At 37.6% G+C, this 24,667-nt stretch overlaps 1 protein-coding gene across 2 annotated transcripts in view; it reads left to right on the top strand.

The window, feature by feature from the left end:
- LOC135208429 (uncharacterized) overlaps positions 1-24,667 on the top strand; it is a 316,957-nt gene that overhangs the window by 90,592 nt on the left and 201,698 nt on the right. For both annotated transcript variants that reach the window (XM_064240585.1, XM_064240584.1), the window contains exon 5: positions 17,455-17,521. In XM_064240585.1, the coding sequence (XP_064096655.1) occupies positions 17,455-17,521 (67 nt within the window). The remainder of the gene's footprint in view (positions 1-17,454; positions 17,522-24,667) is intronic.

The raw sequence follows: 24,667 nt of genomic DNA, 5'->3' as shown, positions 1-24,667 counted from the left end.
GTAGATCTCTAAGGTTCATCTTAAGTGTCAGTCACAGATTAAACCTAACAGATTGCACCTTTCTGGTGTAAATAGATAATAGTATTCAGAAATAAAAATTTGAATATGGTATCCCAAAGGTGTTTTCAGTGGTACACTATTTCTTGCAATCTACAGTATCACAAGAAATTTGCTAAGCAAATTGAATTTTTTTTTTTTTATGTATCACATTGCCATATACACTACCTCAAACTCATGACATTCCCAGTGTATTCTTAACATTGCCATAACAAAAGTAGATACCTCTGCCACTTCACAATTTTCAGTTTTCTGTGGGATAAAGAAAAACATTCATGTTTTTGAAAGGTGTCAGTTTGAAAAGGATTATGACATTGAATTGAAAATAAGAAACAACCTGATAACCATTTGCCAGACTTTAGTCTTTAGGTTTAATCTGTGACTGACACTTGAGATGAACCTTACAGATCTACCATGATGTTACTGTAAAAGGAAAATGTTCTGTCTATTTTAGACCATAGAAGTGAGATATATGGCTAGCATTAAAAAAGGTTGATCAAATTCTCAATGTAGTACTCGTAATCTGCAGAGTACTCAAGTTCTCCCAATGGAAATCAGTACAAGTTGAAAGGGATGAACCCTCCCTGTCTTTACATTGGGACTTTGAAATGCAAAAATGATTCTGACTAGGGACCCCACCAACCAAAACACTTATCATTCAAAGAGAAATCTATGAAAAATAATCTGGCATCATTCCCCAGTAAAGCTTAAAGAATTTTTGAGCCAATATAGTTAACATAAGTGCTTCCATCACTAGAGTTTCCCCCTACTTGAATATGCCTAAAACATTTGTTGTATGTTTAGTACACTATTATCTGTCAACCATCCAGATTCCTACTACCTTGACATTGTTTGGGGGCTTCTGAGATCAGCTATGTAGGACTGACTCATAGCTTGCCCTAAGTACATAGTTGGTGTAAACTAAATTTGCTAGGCTCTTTTTATATTTGTCAAAGTGCCTCAGTGACGTGGTTGGTATGGTGTTTGCATGCCACCTCGGTGGCCGCAAGTTCAATTCTTGAGCATTCCATTGAGGAGTGAGAGTTGTGTATTTCTGGTTATAGAAGTTCACTCTTGACGTGGTTTGGAAGTCACGTAAAGCCGTTGGTCCCGTTGCTGAATAACCACTGGTTCCATGCAATGTAAAAACACCATACAAACAAACAATCAGGATTATCTTTTAGATACCGACCCACGTACACCTTTCAGTATGACTGTAAAATGAGAAGATAAGTGGGGTTGGACACCATGTACCCTTACTGGTAGAATTCAAGTAAATGATGGAGTTGAGCAAGACAAGCATTATGTCAGACCTTGCCCACAGTGCTGGGTCTGATCTCGATGGGCCTGTTGATCCTTAACTCTTAACCTGTTAAGCGTCCGCCCCGGATGAGCTCGCTGCTAACGTACCGTCACGCTTTTTTTGTAATCAGCAATCATAGCACTGATGATAGTTTTTCAAAGTTAATATTGATTTTTATGCTTATTATTCATACTGTAGTTAAGTGTAGGAAATTATTAAATGTTGGAGTAAAAAAAATTAATACTACAATTATTTTATTTCAAAAGACTTCATAATACTGAATGAAAAATATTATACATACATGCACCATCATTCTTTCGTATGCCAATCTCTAAAGCAACGGGCTACACAAAATCCTACTTCACAGTGTCAAACCATCTATCTATGTACTCGTGGTTGTGGAGACAAATGTTCTACATTCTCATCTAGAAACTGATTTGCAAATCTGTTTGTTTCTTTCACGAGGTAATCAATGATTTCATCATCAAAATATTTCTCAAAATATTCTAATCAATTCTCTTTATCCTCAACTGTAAATTTCACGCTGGGATCAGCAACAAAAGTAAAGGGATCTCTCTCTCTCTCTCTCTCTCTCTCTCTCTCTCTCTCTCTCTCTCTCTCTCTCTCTCTCTCTATCTTCTCTCTCTCTCTCTCTCTCTCTCTCTCTCTCTCGGAGTCCAGTCACTCGGCAAAGAAAAGTCATCTTCACTCCCGCTATTGTAAGAAAAGTTTGTATCCTCATCACTGGAGGATTCAAAACTTGAGCTCTCATCATCAAATAGGTTATCAATATCAGACTCCTCATCTAGTATTTGATTGATCTCACCTGAAGAAATACGCCTCCTCTTTGGGACATTCATTGTGAAAGACGCGAAAACCTATTTATCTCGATAAACGCCCGAAGCGTAGTGAAAGAAAACCAGCAGGGACAGGCAGTTTTCTAGCATAAGCGACCACCAGGAAAGAGTTGCCAGGCTGGAAATAAGTTTCCCGTGTGCTGAGAGTGTTACCAAATGATGTTCCTACACTTTCTATACGAGTAAACGTATTATTACGGGGCTGACGGCTTGACAAGCACAGTTAAAGTCTTGAACGTAATATCCCGTTGAAGGCGCTACCGAGTAGATCGCGGTAAACGTATTATTACGTGGGTGACGCTTAACAGGTTAAGGGACAGAGTTCTTTGATCCCCAGTAATTGCATGTGAAACACTCCGATTCAGCTCTTATGACTACTGCTATTTTCTACCGTAATAGTTGAATGAGTTTTGCATGAAAACGTTCCTACCACTTGAGGGGGCCATAAATGACTACTATATGGCAGACATGTAGCATCACTGATTCTTCAGCTCAGGATACAGGGAGATTACTGTGACTTTAGATTTCATGGGGAAATGTACATCTGTCCATCCCACTACATTTATTATATATTTGCCCATGAATATACTCAGGGATTACAATTGCTTTTAGTTATTGTCAGGTGTAATTGTAATTTTGCAGAGTAAAATTAAGAAAAAGTATTAGAACATTTATAATTCACTAAAAAGTTAATCTCCCCATCCCAATATATCATGTGAATAATTTACTATATAATTATAATCAAGTATTGTTGCTGATTGTATTTCTGGACTTTTATGTTATTGTGTGAGATGTAATTGTAATTTTACAAAATAAAATTGTAAACATTATTATAAGGGACATGTATAACTTGCTAAAATTAGCATATTTTTACAAGTGTCAATGGCAAAGAGGCCACACAGGGTTGGAAATTTTCACTTTCAACTTCCCATGAAAGGTACAGAAAATTGAAAAAACATTTCTTAATACCATGTTCCGACTTGTTCAGAATAAGTAGACCATTTCAATTAAGAGATTGTATAGCCTAAATTAATTGAAATGTACGAATCTAATCATAGCTTAAGTTTAATGCTATTACACCAGCGCTACTTCACTCATATTCTAAATTACACTTAAAACATTGCATTGTATTGTGTATATTAATTAATATATAAAGGATACAAACTTACTGTTAATTCAAATGGCATATTCATTATTCTTATCCTGAATTGAGATTGAGATTGGCCTAAGCACAATCTCTACTTCGTAACCCTCATCTACAGAGCACCACAAGAAATTCTCCTTACACTTAGATATACATATCTTTGCATATCTTCTAAAGAAATTTCCCTAAATAAATTTTTAAATGAAAAGGAATGCTTAAATGCATTTGGAAAGACCAATAAATTCCAGAGATCCAGGAAAGACCAATGAATTCCAGAGATCCACACGAGTTACGTCTACTCTAATTGGAATCTTAACTATGACTGAATCTTCTGTTACATTCCTAGGTACAACTACACTTCACCAGAGCTATAAAATGTCTGACTTCATGGCCATTGTTAACCAACACCAAAAAGTTTGACTAACTACTGAACCAACAAACAACTGACAACCGACACTTACGCACTACGTTATTACATTTTGTATGCAGGCAGCCCCTGTTTATCAGTGATCCGGTTTTGTGGCACTTGTCTAGCTACGACAAAACTGAATTTTCGGCGCTGATCCTTGGTTATTGGTGCCAATAACCCGGAATTGGCACGATTATCGCAGATTTTCGGTTATCATCATGCCGTTGGGAATGGACCTCCACTGATAACCGGGGACTGCCTTACTTACAATCTAATGCATGAAATAACCAAACACAATGCTTTTCACAACTAAATACATACACACAACAAAACATAATATCTTTCTTCCACATAATACAGTGCATCCTTGACTTACGGCGATTCGATCTTACGTCACTTTTTCAGCTGTTAACAGCATTTTACAGGTTATAACATCATTGTGGCACTGTAAGGGCCATTGACAGTGCTAACAAAATGAATGGGCATCAAGTTAATGGTACTTACAATGCTGTAACTTGATGCAACAGCATCAAGTTACAGCACTATAACTCGAGTTATGACGCCGTAAATGCCGTTATAACCCTGCTATCACTATAGCAGGGCTATAACCGTTATAACCCTGCTATCACTATAGCAGGGCTATAACGGCGCTTAACAGCGAAAAACTGACTTATGGTAGAAATCAACTTACAGCGAAGCACTGGAACAGATCCCCTGCTGTAAGTCAAGGATGCACTGTACACATTCTCACTTTATGTAAATAAGGAAAACAAAACTATGTATACCATTACTTGCAGAAATGACAAGCCTCTTGTCAAAGTTTTGACATATCCCCCTGCAAGAAACTTATGCATACATTATTTACAATAGCCTTGTTCTTATATAATGCTTTTTGGGGTTCTGCAGCTATCTGACAAGGCTGTTCAGGCAGGTGCTTGACTGATTGTCTACTTTTGCAGGATTAATTTCTCTCATCTCCTGCCACAGATTTATGGGATAAGGTAGGGTCACCAGAGATCTCTTCCCAATTTACTACTACTCATGGGAAGGACTAGCTTTCTCCCAAGAATCAAATGATTAATGGTTAAAATTTCCAATTGATTAAAATCCCCGGGCTGTAACTGGAGGGTCTATCACTAATGATCCTTTCCAGCTCTACCAGTATACAGGTCAGTTCTTCAAAACTGAATAAAGCTTGGCTTACAATCTTTTTTAGGCCTGACTTAAGAAGTCCTATCAGCTTTTCCCATATATCATCAAACTATGATGTTCTGGCTGGAATGAACTTCCAGTTATACTCTACTTTATATGTAACATGTAACAGATGTTCCTGTACCCTGGGATTTTCCAACATGGTCTTAAGATATTCTGATGGTACTACAAACATGGTGGCATTGTCACTCAACATGAGTGCTGGGAAACATCATCTGCTCCAGTACTTTTTAAAACTCGTGAGGAACGAGTCACAGAACTACTTATCAACTAGTTACATATATGCCTCTGATTATTGGGCACGTTGATAAGATGATATAAGCTTCCTCAGGGCTATGTCCATTTCCCTTAACCCATAATGCGCCGGTTTAGTCCATGCAGTGGTATTAAAAGGTTGCTTGCATTACACCGTGAACCCAGGTAATGGAGGAACTATACATTGGGACTATACGGCCCCACCTGCATTCTCCTACAAATAACACAAATGTGTAATATACTCTTAGTTAGTTTCCTTATCTCTGGGATCAAGAACTCTTGCCTGACACCTGCGACAGTTGCATTTACACCCATAGTATGAGCATTAGCATCAAGATTTTCTTTTTATAATTACCTGAGTAACAGCAACTCTTCGGCAATAGTGTAGGAAACTTAGCAGCTTCTGGTATGAGAGCTAGTTTTGGTTTTCTTACCCCCTTCATCAAACTCTTGTATTCCTCTTGAAAAAATTCCTTTTGCATGAGGACAATAGTCTTATTCTTTGCCCCTTGCAGTTCTTCCAAGGTCAGTTCACCAGTTCTCTTCACATTGGTTGAACTTCAATTATTCAAAAGTCATAGGATCCATGTTTTGGTCCTACAGACCTTTGTAACCTTGGTGAATTTTTCCTAACTCAGCAAGTGAGTATCACCATTCAGGCTGTCCCGCACAGTATTGACCAAAATGTTCTCATCCCTACCCTGCACAAGTGATCCACCAACCCATGACCTCTATTGGCCTAGAAGAATTTTTTAACCAAGGGGTTCCCTCCCACCAGAAAGAACTATCCAAGATTGTTTCTGCCCTTTTCCCAAGTGTCAACCAGTCACAGGGATCATCATCCATGGGCACATAGGAGAACTGCCTCCGGAAATAAAGAGTTTATTTCCCGTACTTTACTTTTCACAAATACGGGGATAACACTTTTCGAAACTAACCAATTTAGGGTGACTTTACTGTCGGATCAAACAAACATTTCAACAAACTCGCCCTTCTCAAAGGATTTGTTAATAAATTTGGTCATTCTTGTTGCTGGCAATAATACCATCAACTCAAGTTTTGGAACAGTCAGTTCTTTAATGGCACTACTCTTGCCTTCGCCATCATTAAGTTTTCGTTCTTCACAATCAAATGCTTATTCACTGGCATCACCGAATATGTGTTAAGGAGTTCTTAGGAAAGGAAATATCAAGACATTTTTCCAAGACTTTGGATAACTCGACCCATTGTTTTTGTAATGGGTCCGGGAGTTGTTGTTGCTTCCACATATTCTGCAAGTATATCCTTGCCCCAATAGTAACAAGTAGAAGTACTCCTAATGGATCGTAAATCTGTACAACAGTTCTTAACACTTCTCTTGTAGTCTTACTGGACTTACGTATCTTAGTAGGATGTAATGTCAAGGTATCTTTCTTCTTGTCCCAATTCAGACTTAAGACCTTATGAGTTGCTTGTTCTCTGACAATCCCATATGCTCTAGCTATAGTGTGTAATGAGTCATTATTACTCATCTGTTCCTCAGATATATGTGTGCCTGCACAAATATCTTTTTTGCTTCTAATAAAAAATTTATTTCATCATCATCATTGCTGGTGAACTGTAATCTACTTATAGTCCTCTTTTCATCCTTTCTATATCACCTTCTACCATAGATAAGTGTTTAATCATTGCATTTAGGTAAGTGTTTAATCATTGCATTCAGCAGAAAGGGAGAACATATAGCTCCAAATAAAACAATTCAAAATCTATACACCAATAATCTACTACTGTTAGGTTCTGTTGGTTCTTCCAGCCATAAAATTCATGTATAGTTTCTATCTTCTTCCTTACATTGCACCATTAAAATTGCTTTCTCTGTGTCATTAATAACAGGCAAACAATTTTGTTCTAAACTGCAGTAGAACTTTAAGTAGGTCAGCTGTTATATGTGATCTCATCCACAAACAATCATTGAAGCTTAATCCACCTTTCCCCATCTGACCGAACAGTCAGATACTATCCTGATAGGGGTTGTTGCACTGTCCTTTTTAATAACACCATGAAGAGCCAAGAAATGAGTCTTCATCAGTTTTAAAATATTCCACACACTATGAACCTCCTATCCTTCTGATCCTTCAGGATTTTCTGGTGATGTTCTCGATATTGAGTGTCCTTCCAAAACTGAACACACTATTGCTTTAATCTGTTCAAAGCCCACCCAAAGTTGGGGGTTAACCACCTTTTATTGCCTTTCAAAGGCAGTGCCACATCAGCACTGAAAAGTTTGAGGTCTAATTTAGGTAATTTTACACTAGTTTTAACAGGCAATTTGTTTATATGCAGAACAAACCTTCGGTCTTAACAATAAGATAATCTTCTTGTGCCAGCTGGAAACTGGTTAAAAACAATCAAAGATTGTAAAGCAAGGAATCTGTGGCCTCTGGCAACTCACATATATGAAGTGGAAGCTGGTCACCGACCAGGCATAGAACCCTGTGATGCTCCAGTTTTTGAGCGCCTTGGAGAAAGTTGCTTGCACTCTCCTTCCCAAGCCAGTTGCTGTATTTCCCTGTGATTTCTTTGTTTCAGTGTGTTTGTGTGTGTGTGTGTCTTGTTGATTATCATGGAGTCCTCCAATTCTTCTAGGCCTCGTCAGCGCCTTTGTCCAGGCATTCAGGGATTTCTGTGCTCCAGGTTTTTGGCTGATACCATTACAGATCACCATACCACATGCAGTAAGTGATGATCTAATTTTTGTACTGTTACTAATCCTTGCCCAGAATGTCGTTCCTGGCCTGTGTCGCAGTGGAAGGTGTTCTACAAGAAGAGGGAGCATTGTAGATTATTTACTTGTCCTTCTTGGAAGGGTTTTTTGCATCCTCATTTGGACAGTTCAGCATCCCCTTCTTCCAGAAGCAATCCCTCTGCGTCGGTTGTACCAGTGTCTCCTTCCTTTTCTTCCATTGATTTGTAATGGAATTATCAGGAGTTGCACAGGATGAGATTATGTTTAATGTAGCCCCTCTCCTGCAAAATATGATGTCCTTTCCTAGAGGGAGGAGGATACGCCTTCTGCTTCCTTTATTTCAGACTCCGAATCAAACAAGGTGGCGGCTATTTGGGCTTATGAAGTCACCCTCTTTCACCGCCTACCAGACTTGATGACAGCCGTCCAAAAGCTGGTGTCTCGGACTCCGTCTTTTTATTTTTTATGACATCGTTGAACCTATTGCTGACCCCATCAAGATCATCTAGGATCTCTTGCTTTCCTAGAAGAGGTATTGACCTATGCTTATCTCTGGTTAAGCACAGAGACCTGGACCTTTCTTTTCTCATCGACCTCTGAAGACCTTTTCCATACCCAGCTAGGAGGTAGAGATGCAGTTTCCTCATTTTCCTTTGTTTTATCCACGAACGAGGATACATCCAAGGTCTGGATCCGTTCTTTCTCCCTTGTAGCTTAACCCTTAAATGCCGAAGTGGTATTTTAAAAATTGTCTCCCGTATGCCGGCGGTGTTCGCGAGTGAGCGCCGAAGCGGAAAAAATGTTTTTTTTTTTCAAAAAATCACAGCACGCTTATTTTTCAAGATTAAGAGTTCATTTTTGGTTCCTTTATTTTTATTGCCTGAAGTTTAGTATGCAACCGTCAGAAATGAAAAAAAATTTCATTATTATATATAAATATTGGGATATATGACGGCACGAAAAAAATTTCATATATAATTGTACACAAATCACGCTGTGAGCAAAACGGTTAAAGCTAACGAGTTAATTTTTTTTCGTTGTACTGTACACTAAATTGCGATTATTTAGGTGTATATATCACATTGTAAAACGATCAAGGCAACACAGAGAAAATATCAGAAAATGATCCATGAATTCGTAACGCTCTGACATAAAAAAAGGCTGTTTTCAAAAATTCACCATAAATCGAAATATTGTTGTGCTAGACTTCCCGTTTGTTGCAAAATGAAGGTAATTGATTGAATATTACTAGACTGTAAGTGTTGTAGCTTACAATTGCAGTTTTCGACCATTTCGGTCAAGTTAAATTTGATCGAAGGACGAATTTTTTCTATTTATCGTTATTTATATGAAAATATTTCAAAACTGATAAAAGCTACAACCATAGGTTGTCTTTTGTTGTATTCTACATGAAATTGCGCACATTTTCATATATATATAAAACTTTATGTAACAGCTAATTTAAAATGGTGCATACATTACGACAATCGGACAAAAAAATTTATGATTTTTTCGGAAGAGGTACCGCGCGGATGTAAGGAAAAAGTTTTTCATAAATTCACCATAAATCGAAATATTGTGCTAGAGACTTCCAATTTGTTGCAAAATAAAGGTAAATGATTTAATATTGCCAGAATGTAATAGTTTTAGCTTACAATTGCATTTTTTGACCATTTCGGTGGAGTCAAAGTTGACCGAAGGTTGAAATTTTGGCACTTATCGTTATTTATATGAAAATACTTCAAAACTGATAAAAGCTACAACCATGGGTTGTTTTTTTGTTGTATTCTGCATAAAATTGCGCACATTTTCATATATAAAACTTTATGTAACGGCTAATTTAAAGTGGTGCAAACATTACGACAATTGGACAAAAATATTTCTGATTTTTCTCGGAAGAGTTACCGCACGGACATAAGGGATTTTTTTTTTTTTTTTTTTTTTTCCCTCATAAATTCACCATAATTCGAAATATTGTGCTAGAGACTTCCAATTTGTTGCAAAATAAAGGTAAATGATTGAATATTACTAGAATGTAAGAGTTTTAGTTTTAGCTTACAATTGCGATTTTTGACCATTGCGGTCGAGTCAAAGTTGACAGAAGGTTTGATATTTTGGCACTTATCATTATTTATATGAAAATATTTCAAAACTGATAAAAGCTACAACCATGGGTTGTTTTGAGTTGTATTCTACATGAAATTGCCCACATTTCCATATATAAAACTTTATGTAACGGCTAATTTAAAATGGTGAAAACATTACGACAATCGGATGAAAAAATTTATGATTTTTTCAGATAAGTTACCGCACGGACGTAAGGAAAAAGTTTTTTTTCATGAATTCACCATAAATCAAAATATTGTGCTAGAGACTTCCAATTTGTTGCAAAATGAAGGTAAATGATTGAATATTACTAGAATATAAGAGTTTTAGCTTACAATTGCGTTTTTTTACCATTTCGGTAGAGTCAAAGTTGACCGAAGGTTGAAATTTTGGCACCTACCGTTATTTATATGAAAATATTTCAAAACTGATAAAAGCTACAACCATGAGTTATTTTTTGAAATTGCACACATTTTCATATATAATACTCCATGTAACGGCTAATATAAAATGATGCAAAAATTATGTCAGTGACGAAATAATTTCTGAGATGTGTCGCTGATACTTTTTAGTGCGAAAAGAAAGAAGTTCGCACTTGCGCGCCTGCGTGACGATTGTAAACAAAACAATGCCTTGATCCGTGAGCTCCCAGCATCCCCCAAGGCGCGTGATTCAAAAGTTTTTGTCTAATAGGCCTATAACTATTTTTCCGCGAATTTAAAAAAAAATTTGTATATCGACACCATACATCCAATCAGCACCCAACAGTCAATTTATATCGACGTTTAATATGTCCAATCGGTGTTAAAGGGTTAACGGACACTCTTTGCCTACAGAAACTTCTTCCAACTGAATTCCTTCCTTGCTTGATGTCCAGCTTGCCTGACACCAGTTACACACTCTGGATCACTCACCAACTCAGGGAAAGGAGTGAGCTCTCTTCAATTGGAGTTGGTTTTATTTATTTAACTAGACAGGACTTGATAGTCAAAGGGACTTCTTATCCTTTGTTGGTCATTCAAGAACCCCTCACCATCTGACCAAGATCGCTTTGTCCTTCATCCTAAAAAGATTTTATCTCTGAAAGACTCAGATTCACGAACACACCTTTGCCTTCTTTTAGGGAAAGGTAAGAACATCAGAGCTACCTCAGCTTCTGTAGATTTCAGGCAGATATGCCCCTTACTTTTATTCCACATTTTCCAGTTGGAAGCATAATCGCCTTCGCATCTCACTATCATAAGAAGTTAGAATTTAACCACTTTCTCTGATGGTGCCAGCTACAGTCGCCAGCAATAGGGCTTCTAGAACCTCTTGAGTTACTAGCTTTCCTGGCGCCCAGAGCTTCGGGTTCACCTTGCACCAACTTTAGAGCTTACAGTGTCTGCAAACTCCCAGCAGCTCAACTGGCACCAGCAATAGTTATGCCTCTCAGTGAGCTAACATGGCTCACCTAGCACCATCTCCAGACTGGTATCAGCTGCACTCTGTCGCTACTATAAAGTTTCCAGAAGCTTGAGCTGCTAACTCTCTTAATGCTTGGCTCGCCTGATGCCCAGCTCGCTTAGCGCCAGCTACAAGTCTGGCCCCAGCTATATAGCTCCCAGTACCCATAGTTTTGAGCTCCCCAGGTGCTCAGCTTGCTTGGCACCAGCTACATTCCGTAGCCAAGTCTGGAGCTTACAGCGTCTGCGAGCTCCTAGCAGTTCAACAGGTGTCCAGTTTGCTGGAAGTTAAGTATATCGTAGTTTAACCAGACCATTGCGCTGGTTAACAGCTTGGCTAGGTCTATCCTGATGAATTAGATTTTTATTGACATTGCTGAGAACCAATTGGTTACTTAGCAACAAGACCCACACCTTATTATGAGGTCCTAACCACATTACTATATTGAAAAATTATTTTCTAATCACCTGGAATTCTTCTGGTTCTGCATGGACTACACCGGGGAGTGAACTTGGGCTACCAGATTGACAGCCAATTACACAACCCACTTGTCCAATGAAAATCTTTGTTCCCCTGAAGCCCAGCTTGCTTGGCACCAGCTACAGTCCAGCACCAGCAATATTCATACCAATCCACAAGCTCCCACATCTCGCCTGGTGCCTGCTTAACAGTGTTTGAAAATTCTGCAGTACCACAGAATAGGGACTGGCATGTTACAGCAAGGAGAAACAGAGGATGTCCTCCAATCTCTTCACCTTTTATGAGGTATAGAGTTTTAGGGGCCAGAAGGTACAAAGTACCTGGAGCACACACCTTTCTCAGTGGATGGGTTGTAGTGTTAAATATTTCAGTGTAGGTGACAGTGTTTCTGGTTGCTTTCTTTTCGATGCTGTGCCCAGGGTAAAGGAACCTTATAAGTTTTGCTAGTCATCAGAGAACTCCATTGCTAGAAAGCTCCCACTGAGGCGCTTCTGGCTTTACTGCCATGCTGCTACAGGTTAAGTTGAGCAACAACCAGAGTCAGTTTGCTGCTGCAGGCTCTCTTAACTAGTAAAAAACTACAAACATTGTACATACTCAGTGCTAGAGACTTCCTATTTCAGTTTATTGCATCACTTAATGTTTTGGAGTAGAATATATCCATGTATCCCACCTCCTTCAATGTGGAATTAGCTGAGTAATTACTGGGTAAGTTACTTATATAAAAATTACATTTTTATTATATAATAAGAATCGATTGATATACGTAATACCCAGTATTTACGGACAGAGCTCTCCCTCCTCCCCGCTGATGGACATATGGCATAAGTAGAATGAAGGGGTCTGCTAGCTGTTCTTGGTATTCCCATTGGTGGATGAGACCTGTCTCTTGCATTAAGTCTGTGAAGTGTTACCCACGAATATTTGAATCTTTAAGCTGCCGAGGCAAGAAATTGTTAGCCGAGTAATTACTCAGTATTATATAAGATTTTATTTTATCATAAAAATGTCATTGTGACCTTTAAGACCCATAAGGAAACCCTCTGTGTAACAAAATCTGTATTTCATATAAATAATGCTGTGTTCTCAAAGGTAGAACCAAGCCTCAAGCAGGACATAACAGATCCATAAATGGTCACAGGCTGGAGTCTTGGTGAAAACCAGAGACTTGTGCAAAGACTAGCAAAATGCTAAGACACAGAACAATCAAGCAACCCTTCCCCCAGTGTATTCCTGAACAATTGTGAACAAAGATAAAGGAAAATAATGAAGTACACTATTAATGTGTAAATAGTTCATGCAGACAACAAATATTCAGTGTTAGTAAGAGATTGTATTGCAAGGTGGAAAGGAAACTTGGTGAAGCTAATGAAACAAAACATCCACTATAGACATGAATTCCAATGCTTAACTGCTTAATTATTAGAAAGCACCAGGATGATGAAGAATGGCACATAATTATTTTAGTTAACACCTGAAAAACCATTTTGAACTGGGCTAGTGAGTAAATCCTGCTTGACGAGAATATGCAGTCAGAAAAGGAAAGATTATTAAGTATGCTGAATTTGGATGAAAAGCCTCCAGATAACTTTTTTAAAAAGTGATGCAAAAGTATGTGGTCAGAGGTTATAAAATGGCAGAATCTCAGAGGTTTAGGTGGTTTGTAAAACTAATAAGATTGGGTGAAGAATGGCAGTAGGTACCGCACCCGAAGGACATCTACTACCCACTTCTCCGCCACTCCGCCCTCTGCCACTTGGCCCAATGGCCCGCAAGGCACTCCTCCACCTATGGCACAGGAGAGGGAGAGGCGCTTAACCTGCCGAGAGCCCCCTTCTTGGCTTAAAGGAACGAGAGTGAAAGGGACATTGGTCCTCTGATCTAGGCTGAGACGAACGGGGAGGCCCTGCCGAAACCGAACTCCTCAATGGCCTACCAGGCGACGATCTTCTTGACTGCTGCTGGTCAGGGGGAGGAGGAGGAGCCGGACGTCTCCGAGGACGAGAGACTGACTTAGATCAGACACAGCCTGGTGCACAAAGGCACAATACCACTATGGGGTGTGAACACAGCTGGAGACGAAGCATTGGGAAGAGGTGAAGAAAAACCTTCTCATGAAGGAAGAGAAGAAACCTTCTGATGCTCTCTCTTGCTATAAAACAACTTCCACTGCTCTGTAGGCCACACACACCATTCCGTGCAAGGTTTTGTTATTGTACAAACATTAGAGCAACACCTACTACACGTGATGTGGGGGTCAATCGCAGCCAAAGCCAAAAAACGAGAACACGGAAAACCTGGAGTTCTGGGGCACACACGTTGACGAGGTCGAGAAGGAGCAGAAGAAGCCATAATAACAGCCACACACACACACACACACACACAATTGAAACGGGTGATGAACCAGGTAAACACTGAGAGAGGTCAACCACAACTCTTGCCCAGGCGGTTCAGAAAAGACTGACACGGTGGTGTAGGTGCATGGTCTTTGACCACTCTTCACCTGATATACGCACACATTGCCAGATCTCACAAGATTCATTGCTTTCATCTGCTTTTTAACCAGATCCAGCTAGGCGCTAGAAATTATCCTATTGTTAAGACCTCAGGTTTGTAGCTATGAAAAATACAAATTGTCTTAGAAAATTTGTAATTTTTTCACTTTTCGTAGTTACAGTGGAACTTGGTTTTTGTACATAATCCGTTCCAGAACCTCCCACGAAATCCAAAACATATGAAAACCAAAACAATAATTCCCATAAGGAATAATGTAAATACAGGCAATCCCCAGTTATCGGCGGACTCGGTTGATGGTGGTACTAGTCTAGCGGCATAACGGCCCAAGTTTCCGTTATCAGTGCCATAAGGTGCCGATGATAGAGTTATGGCACCATAACATACCTAACAGAGGTACCATTAACTGAAAATCAGTGTCATAAATCTCTGAATTACAGCTAATGGGGGTTTTCACTTATCAGCACCATGCCGAGAACGGAAGCCCCACCGATAACCGGGGACTGCCTTTACAATTAATGTGCTCCAGACCCCAGAAATATTAACAAAAAATACATTTTATAGGGAATAAGCACAGTTTTACATACAGAAAACAATGAGAAATAAATGTAAAGGAGTAATGAAATGAATAAATGAACATTTAACATTACTCTTACCTTTATGGAAATCACTTGTTAGTGAATGGAAGATGGAGAGGAGAGGAGGGGAGAGAGAGAAGGAGGGGTTATTGTTTGGAAGGGGAATCGCCGTCCAGAAGGACTTCAGGTATCAAGGACATATCTGGGGTTACTTCTCTTCTTTTTTTACTGGCACCATCTGAGGTTACTTCCCCTCTTCGTTTTTGTACTGATACTAGGACCAGCTTGAGAGTTACTGGACCACTGTCGCACAACAAAACTGTTCAAACATTTGTTTCTATTGTCATTAAACATGGAGACACGGATTACAACTTTTATATTGGGATGATAATTCTCCCCAAAATTTTGTACATTCTTCTTTGCAAACATGTCCTTAATCCCTGAAGAAGGCACATTATGTATGCCCATTCATTTTCTGAATTTTTCAAACCAGCTTCTACTGGCATTAAAATCACTAACAGCAGCACTTGTAGGTATTTTCTTACTGAGATTGGCATGCAACTTTCTCCAACACTTTGCTATGAGTTCTTTCTTAAATTTTAAAGTGTTTCTCACCTTTTTTACAGAAGGGCCAGCACTTGGAACTTTCTTTGGCCCCATGATGGCCTATTTAGCAGTTGCATTTTAATTAAAAAAAAAAAAAAAAAAAAAAAAAAAAAAAAAAAAAAAAAAATTACAAAAACAACAAACAAAAGCAGAATGGGTCACATCAGTTTGATTAATTCAGGCAGTCCCCGGGTTACGACGGGGGTTCCGTTCTTGAGACGCGTCGTAAGCCAGAACATCGTAAAAAATCCTAAGAAAACCTTACTTTTAATGCTTTGGGTGCATTGAAAACTATGTATACTGCATTCTTATTGCATTTTTCATCAAAAAAGCATTCAAATATTGATTATTTTGGAGGTGTCTCATATTTCATCTGCCAGATCAGCATTGTAGGCGCTGTAACCCTGGAACATGTTTCGTAACCCTGGAAATAATTTCTGATGAATATAATTGAAAAGCACCTTAACATCGTAACCCGGGAACTGCCTGTACGTATATGTATAAGGAGTAAGGAAAGCTCTACATTTGGGGGTAGTCAAGAATATGTTTAATACTTCAACTATGGTACTCTCTCTCTCTCTCTCTCTCTTTTTTTTTTTCTCCAGTGGCTCATCTCCCATATTTTATATATAAATATATATATATATACCCATAGATATATATATAGATATATATATATTATATATATATATCTATATATAGTATATATATATGATATATATATATAATATATATATATATATTTTTTTTTTTTTTTTTTTTTTTTTTTCCAAGGGCAATAGCTTGTTTAGAGAGAAGTGTGTGCTAATGGTACTTTTTGAGATTCTGACAACACCATTTATCATCATACTAGTTTTATTTCCCAGGAATTTAATAATGTCTGTTGAAAATAAAACAAAAGCAAAATCACTAAATAAATGTAGATAAACAATATTACGTGCCATCGATTTGGAAAGAATTGGGCAGGAAAGAGGTGCCAATAATTTTATAGCCCATAAACTCACTAATGGCAACTTTTACACTGGCTAAAATCATGAGTATGGGCGTCTCAGGGCTTCAGTAGTGCTTGTGACTTGAAGGAAGAATGTTTTGTGTTTCTCTCATTTGACGTCTTTTGGTAAATTGCTTGTAAATATACCAAGGGGTTGCTGTTGTTTTTTGTTATTGTCTTTTACGAAAGTATGTCAGTTGTAAATGTAATTTTACAAAGAAAAGTGCAAAGAAATATTAGACAAAATGTAAAAGTAAAGTAAAAGTTAACGAAACTTCGTTCATGGTAAATTTACGTAAATATTTTTCAGCAAATATGCTGAGAATTTGTTACTGCTTTTATTTCTTAACAGTTTTGATATTGTGTAAGCAGTAATTATATAAGTTGGTAAATTTTACAATTGTCTTGTAAAAGAGACCACACAAGAGGTTGTAAATAGTTATTTTCCACTTCTCATGGAAGGTAGGGAAAATTTTTTAGATTTTTTTTTTTTCATCATGTACATTTGCATATCCTTCCTCTATCCATTTATGGGTGTATGTTTTTTTTTTCTTGTAAAATGGCCAGCCTCAGAGTTTACCCAGCCTGAGGAGCTGCATATCGATATACATATTTACCCTTTCAGTGAAGGTTAAGACCAAAACAATAATTAAATTTGAAGAATAATTTGCATTGGGCATTAAAAAATTATCTCAACTGACCAAATTTCCTCATATAAAGTTATTGAAAAAATGTAATTTTATAAAAATACTAACTATGCAATAATTCCAGTGACACTGGCGAGCTAATTGGACAGAAGAAGTTTACTCACAAGGACTGCGTGAAAATGGGAAAGAAGGTAAGTTTCATGGAAGGAATAACTTCCTTAGAACTTGTAAATGTATTGATGTCTGAAATCCTATTTGAAGGATCAGAATGATACTTTTTTGTTTATATGAAAATTGTTTTCATGAATAATCAATTGATTTTTTTTACTTGAAAATTAAAATATTGAGGAATAAGGTTGGTTAAGCATGGAAAAATTTAGAGAAGGTGCTGTAAGGTATGAAAAATTGATACAACCAGCAACTTCCAGTTAGGTTTCTTGCTAGAGAAATCACCTGCAGGTGCAGTATTTTCAGTAAGGCAAACTACAGGAGAAGTACCATGGAAAAAGAAGAGCTTATGCCACATTTCTGGAAATTTTGAAGGTATTTGGCAAATACAGCAGTATGATAAGTAATTATATGCTATCGGCTCCATGGCGATTTAGCCGTTGTTCCCTTCTTTGCCAAATGTACTTCTCTTGAGTTTCTAAAGGCCTATCCTTCCCATTTACCCCTTTTAATCCGTGTGTCTGTCAAGGAGGTTTAACCTCCTTGGTGTTTGTTAATGTTTCCTGGGAGCAGTATACTTCTTGGTGTTCCCTGTTGCCTCAACACTCCTTCAAAAAAATTTCCATTCTTCCAGGTCTCTGTTTTTCATATAAGCCTAATTAAATCTTATTTTGAACCTTTCTCTTAATTTATTTGTTTTTGTGTTAATTTACTGTATTATACACTAATATATATATATATATATATATATATATATATATATATATATATATATATATATATATATATATATATATAATATAATATAATAAGCAAATACCACAGAAAAATGATAGTCAGAATTCCAAGCGCTTTCATCTTTACTAAGACATTGTCAAGGAACGAATAAAATACAGTTGGAGAGAAAGTTATCATATATATATATATATATATATATATATATATATATATATATATATATATATATATATATATATATATATATATATACAGTGGTCCCCCCGTATTCGCGTGGGATGCGTACCAGACCCCCCCGTGAATAGTTAGAACCCGCGAATGTTTGGAACCCCTATAAAAATGCTAAAAATAGCCTATTTTGTTAGTAAAACTCAAGAAAAACCCACTAAAAATTTTCATACATGGTTTTTTTAATAGTTTTATCACAAAAAGTGCATTTTATGATGAAATTCATCAAAAAAAACCAGGAATTTGTGGATATTTATCATAGAAAAATACCGCGAATGCGCAAATTTTCCGCGAATAATGCAGGGAAACGTTCCCAAGAGAAATCCGCGAATGTGTGAGTCCGCGAATCTGGAGAACGCGAATACGGGGGGTTCACTGTATATATATAAATATATTTATCAATTCAGGAATGCCGAAGACACACGGATGTTTTAAAAGATATATTCATTAAGAAACGTTATGCACATGACTATGTGCATCATCAGTCTGAAAAATGATAAAATAATAACATTAAAAATACTAAAAATACACAGGATTCTTAGAATGACAATTAAAAACATTAAAAGACTAAAAAAAGAAGGAAAGTAAAAACAACTGCTGTTACACCAACCTTCAGGTACAAAGAAAGAAGATAGAATGACCAAAGAAGGAACAAGAACCTCCAAAGACGACTATGCCAGATGTAGTTGAGCAGAGGAACAGCCACCGTTTAATGATGGAACGAGTCTTTTAATATATAATGACCCTAAGGTAGTCAGATAATCTGCATCCTTAGAATACCCTAATATGAAGAAGTGCTGCTTCTTGACCTCAATTTTACAATTGATAGCATGATTTTTTATATGTGAATGTTCTGGTCTGCTCAATCTTTGCCCCGTTCTAAAACTCAACCCTAAGTGACTGTAATAATGCATCTGCAACAACCTTTTCGTTGATCCAATATAAGTACCAGGACATACTGGGCATGTAAACTTATAGACCACATTGGATCTCATAAAGGGCTGCAGACGGTCCTTAAAGCCAAACAAGGAGCCAATTATACTTAGATAATTTTATAAAAATTTTAAATTAATGCACAGTATTTCAGTTTCAATAATTTGTTTCAGTTTATGCGAAAATTGGAGTTAAAAATATAAGGGATTGAAGCATACACAAGTTTTTTCGGAACATTAAAAACCAGTGTGGCAGGATGAAAATAATTAGTTAAAAGTTTGTTGACGGTTCTAAAAACTAGATCTTTGGGAAATAAATTTTGTTGAAAGAAAGTAGTTAAAAATTCAATCTCCTTATGAAATATGGCCCAACTGGACGAGTATCTAAGAGCCTTATATACAAAAGTATAGATGGTATTCAATTTAGAACTGGTTTGGCAAGCACTGTAGAAATTATTTGCAAGACCTGTATAAGTTTTCTTTCTGTAAACGGCAGTAGTAAAAACAGAACTAACTCTCGTGATTAAAACTTTTAAAAACGGTAAACAATTATCTCTCTCCAATTCCATAGTAAAATTAATGTTAGGGTGTTGCTGATTAATAAAATCTAAAAACTGGGTGGCCTGCCACTGATACTTAAAAAGAACAAAGGTATCATCTACATACCTTCTGTAAAACAATGGTTTAAAAGACGACTGACAACAATCTCAAAATTTTTGTTCGAAAAAAGACAAAATAATTCACAAATAAAGGTCCTAATGGAGAACCCATAGCAACACCATCTACCTGAGAGTACAATTTTTGATTAACCCTTAAATGCCGACTGGACGTATTTTACGTCTACATTTTTTGTCTCTCGGGTGCCGACTGGACATATTTTATGTCGACATACAAAAGTTTTTTTAAAAATTTGCGGAAAAATACTTTTAGGCCTACCAGCCGAAAACTCTTGAATCACGCGCCTTGGGGGATGCTGGGAGTTCACGGATCAAGGTGTTGTTTTGTTTACAATCGTTACGCAGGCACGCAAGCGCGAATTTCTTTCTTGCCGCACTAAAAAGTATCTGTGACACATCTCGGAAATTATTTTGTCACTTTGACATAATTTTTGTACCATTTTAAATTAGCCGTTACATGAAGTATTATATATGAAAATGTGCGCATTTTTATGTAAATACAACAAAAAAATATTCATGATTGTAGCTTTTATCAGTTGTGAGATATTTTCATATAAATAACGACAAGTGCCAAAATTTCAACCTTCGGTCAACTTTGACTCTACCGAAATGGTCGAAAAATGCAATTTTAAGCTAAACCTTTTATATTTTAGTAATATTCAATAATTTAACTTCATTTTGCAACTAATTGGAAGTTTCTAGCACAATATTTCGATTTATGGTGAATTTATGAAAAAACTTTTTCCTTACGTCCGCGTGGTAACTCTTCCGAAAAAAATCATACATGCGATTGTGGTAATGTTTGTACCATTTTAAAATTAGCCGTTACATAAAGTTTTATATATGGAAATGTGCGCAATTTCATGCACAATACAACTAAAAACAACCCATGGTTGTAGCTTTTATAAATTTTGAAATATTTTCATATAAAAAATGATGTGACAAATTTTCAACCTTCGGTCAACTTTGACTCTACCGAAATGGTAGAAAAACGCAATTGTAAGCTAAAACGCTTATATTCTAGTAATATTCAATCATTTACCTTCATTTTGCAACAAATTGGAAGTCTCTAGCCCAATATTTCGATTTATGGTGAATTTATGAAAAAAATAAAATTTTCTTTACGTCTGCGCGGTAACTCTTCCGAAAAAATCATACGTGCGATTGTGGGAATGTTTGCACCATTTTAAATTAGCCGTTACATAAAGTTTTATATATGAAAATGTGTGCAATTTCATGTAGAATACAACTAAAAATAATTGAAGGTTGTAGCTTTTCTCATTTTTGAAATATTTGCATATAAATCACGATAAATAGAAAAAAAACCACGTTCGGTCAAATTTGACTCTACTGAAATGGTCAAAAAACGCAATTGTAAGCTAAAACTCTTACAGTCTAGTAATATTCAGTCATTTATCTTCATCTTGAAACAAATTCGAAGTCTCTAGCACAATATTTAGATTTATGGTGAATTTAAAAAAAAAAACTTTCCTTCCCTCCGCGCGCGGATTTTCCGCCACAAATCTCCGAAATGCGTACGTCCCATTCTCGGAATATTTGCTCCGTTTCATATTAGGCATTTCATATAGTTCTATATATGAAACTGTGCGCAATTTTATGTAGAATAAAACTAAAAATATTTGAAGGTTGTAGCTTTTATAATTTCCAAAATAATTGCATATAAAAATAAATATATAAAAAATTTGACATTCGGTCAACTTTAACTCGTCAGCTATGGTCGAAAACTGCAATTGTAAGCTAATACTCTTACAGTATAGTAATATTCAATCATTTGTCTTCATTTTGAAAGAAATTGGAAGTCTCTAGGACAATATTTAGATTTATGGTGAATTTTTTGTTTTTGAAAAAAAAATATTTGTTTACGTCCGCACGTTACGAATTCATGCATTATTTTGTGATAATATTTTCTCTGTTGCTTTTATTGTTTTACAATGTGTTATATACCAAAATGATTGCAATTTAGTGTACATTACAACGAAAAAAAAGTAACTTGTTACCTTTAACCGTTTTACGCACAGCGCGATTTGAATACAATTATATATGAAATTTTGTTTTTGCGCTATCATATATTGCATTATTTATATATGATAATGATAATTCTTTTCATTTCTGATGGTTGCATACTAAACTTCAGCCAATGACAATAAAAAGGAGCCAAAAATGAACTCTTAATCTTGAAAACTAAGCGCGCTCTGATTTTTTGAAAAAAATATTTTTTCCGCTTCCGCGCCCACTCCGAAACACCTCCGGCACACGGGAGACAATTTTTATTTTACCGCTTTGGCGTTTAAGGGTTAAAAATAAACATAGAATCTTGCACCGCAATTTCTTGAAATTGTTTAAAAAGAGACCTAGTAAAATCATGAAGTGTAAAATTGCCATCTGGGAAAACCTTGTTTAAAATAATCTCTATAGTCTTGTTTAAGGGAACATGCGTAAATAAAGACTCATCATCAAAGCTTGACATATACAGGTCACCATCCTGACTAATGATTTGGTTTTGAAATTCATAACCATCCTTCAAAATAAAATGATTTGAAGTATACTCGTTAAGGAGAGAAACCAGATATTTTGAAATAGAAAAAGAAGGGCTATTATACGCTGCCATAATTGGTCTTTTAGGAATTCCATCTTTATGAATTTTTGGTAGCCCATACAAAATACTGAAGGATGAACCGGTTACATACAGCTTTTGGTAGGTTTTAGTTTTTAATTTCCTTAAAAACCTATTAATACGATCCTCTCGTTTATCAATGTCTAAAAAGTTAGGATCACCGTGAGCTACAAACTTAGAAGTGTCCGACAGTATGTCTTCAATCTTATTGACATAATCATTCTTATTCAATAATACAACTCCTTTGCCCTTGTCTGGCTTGCAGATGACTAGGTCATCACGTTTCATCCTTCAGTATTTTGTATGGGCTTCCTCTTACTGGAGAGTCCCCAGCAAACCTTAAGACTCTGGTTGAGTCTTGTCGCCTCATATTGCACCAAATTGACGATCGTTTCTGGGAAAAGGTCGGCACCCCAGATCGAAGCCACCAGTTACTTATTCGGTTCGTGACGGATGGTGGCTTCCTGCAGAACATGTTTCCTGCAGTTATGCCTTGCCACGATGAAGTCGTACAAATCACGTTGTACTGTGTGTAAATGTGATTTGGCTATCAACTTGAACAAAGGTTCTTCACCGTAAGTAACAGCTGAAACCTCTGTCATGACCAGAGTATTGAGGGATCTGGATAGTCTCGTTCAAGCATCAAACTCGGCCTGAATGAGATGTCTGGAAGTCTAGGAAGCCGTTCACTGAACTGGGTGATAGCACAGTCCGGCTTCAATTTCCCGACCAAAAAGGTGGCCGGGAGATCCGCCCATAGATCTTCCATACCAGGAAGAAGGAATGACGTGGGCTCCATTTCCCGGAGCTGCAGCATCGGCTCGTCTCTCATAGCGGCCTGCATCGTTAACTCCGCCACCTTCGTAGTGAACGGGATGGGAGTTTCTCCGTCCACTACGAACATGGTGAAAGCGCTCTTAAACGCTTGAATCCTAGTATTGGTACAGTCCCAATCTTCTAGGCTTCTTAGCCAGTCACATTGGGCTTGATCCCGTCCGAAGATGACAGTTTCTTTCGGGATCTCATCCTCTCTCCTCATGGCTGCCTCCGTAAGGCGGGCGTAACCAATGAAGGGGGGGGGGGGGTTGCAGGTTTGCTGGGTGGAACTCTAAGTTCTCAATCCTTCGAGTTCCACAGTCCGCCAACGTCAGCATCCCGTCCTTGAAGGGGGCACACGACGATATCCTCCAGGGATTGCTCGCCGTGTATGGAGGGAGAGTATTGTAGTCTGGCATGGCTTGGGCTGCCATACCGGGCTGAGGTAGACCTGTCGTAGGGTTCTCCCGGAGACCTGCTATGAGGTTCTCCTGGTTGGCCAGCCTCTCCGAGATGGCGCGGATTGACTGACCTGACTCCTCAAAGGAAGAAGAGATGTGTGAAAGCATCTCTTGGAACTTGTCCTGAACCAAGTTCCCTACCAGACTACCCATTTGCTGCATAATGTTTGCAGTAAATGAGTCTGAGTCAAAGGAACTAGGTTCCTGCTTCTCCCTGGGAGTCTTAGGACGTGCTCCTGTTGAGGTTGAAGGCTCAGGGTCAGGTAGGAGCTGAGCCTTGTCTCTGGAGGACTTTCCTCTGGACCCTTTCAAGTAAGAAGAAGACTTGGGCTTCTCTGCTCCGGGATGGTGAGCCGGAGACTTCTGAGAGCTGCCCGAAGTAGACTTCTTGGACAGAGTCTTATGAAGCGTCTTTACCTCGCACTTCCCTTTAACTTTAGGGATCACCTGGGTGGACTTTGGTCTAACCGACTGCCCATCCTCAGAGAATCCCTGGAAGTAAGAAGAAGGGACAGGGGAAGATATAGAATGGCTCAAGGGTAAACCTTGAGCCCCTACCAAACCTGCCTCACTCAACCTCCTACCTGTTGCCTCTACCGCCATGGGCTCGAGGTCCAAATTGAGAGTTGCCACTTCTTGCATGATCTCTTGTCTTCCGGGTTCCTCCAAAGCTTGAGCCACT

Source organism: Macrobrachium nipponense, chromosome 35, assembly GCF_015104395.2.
Source record: "Macrobrachium nipponense isolate FS-2020 chromosome 35, ASM1510439v2, whole genome shotgun sequence".
Lineage (NCBI taxonomy): Eukaryota > Metazoa > Arthropoda > Malacostraca > Decapoda > Palaemonidae > Macrobrachium > Macrobrachium nipponense.
Note: the sequence above shows the minus strand (reverse complement) of the source record. Positions and strands in the feature narration are given on the sequence as shown.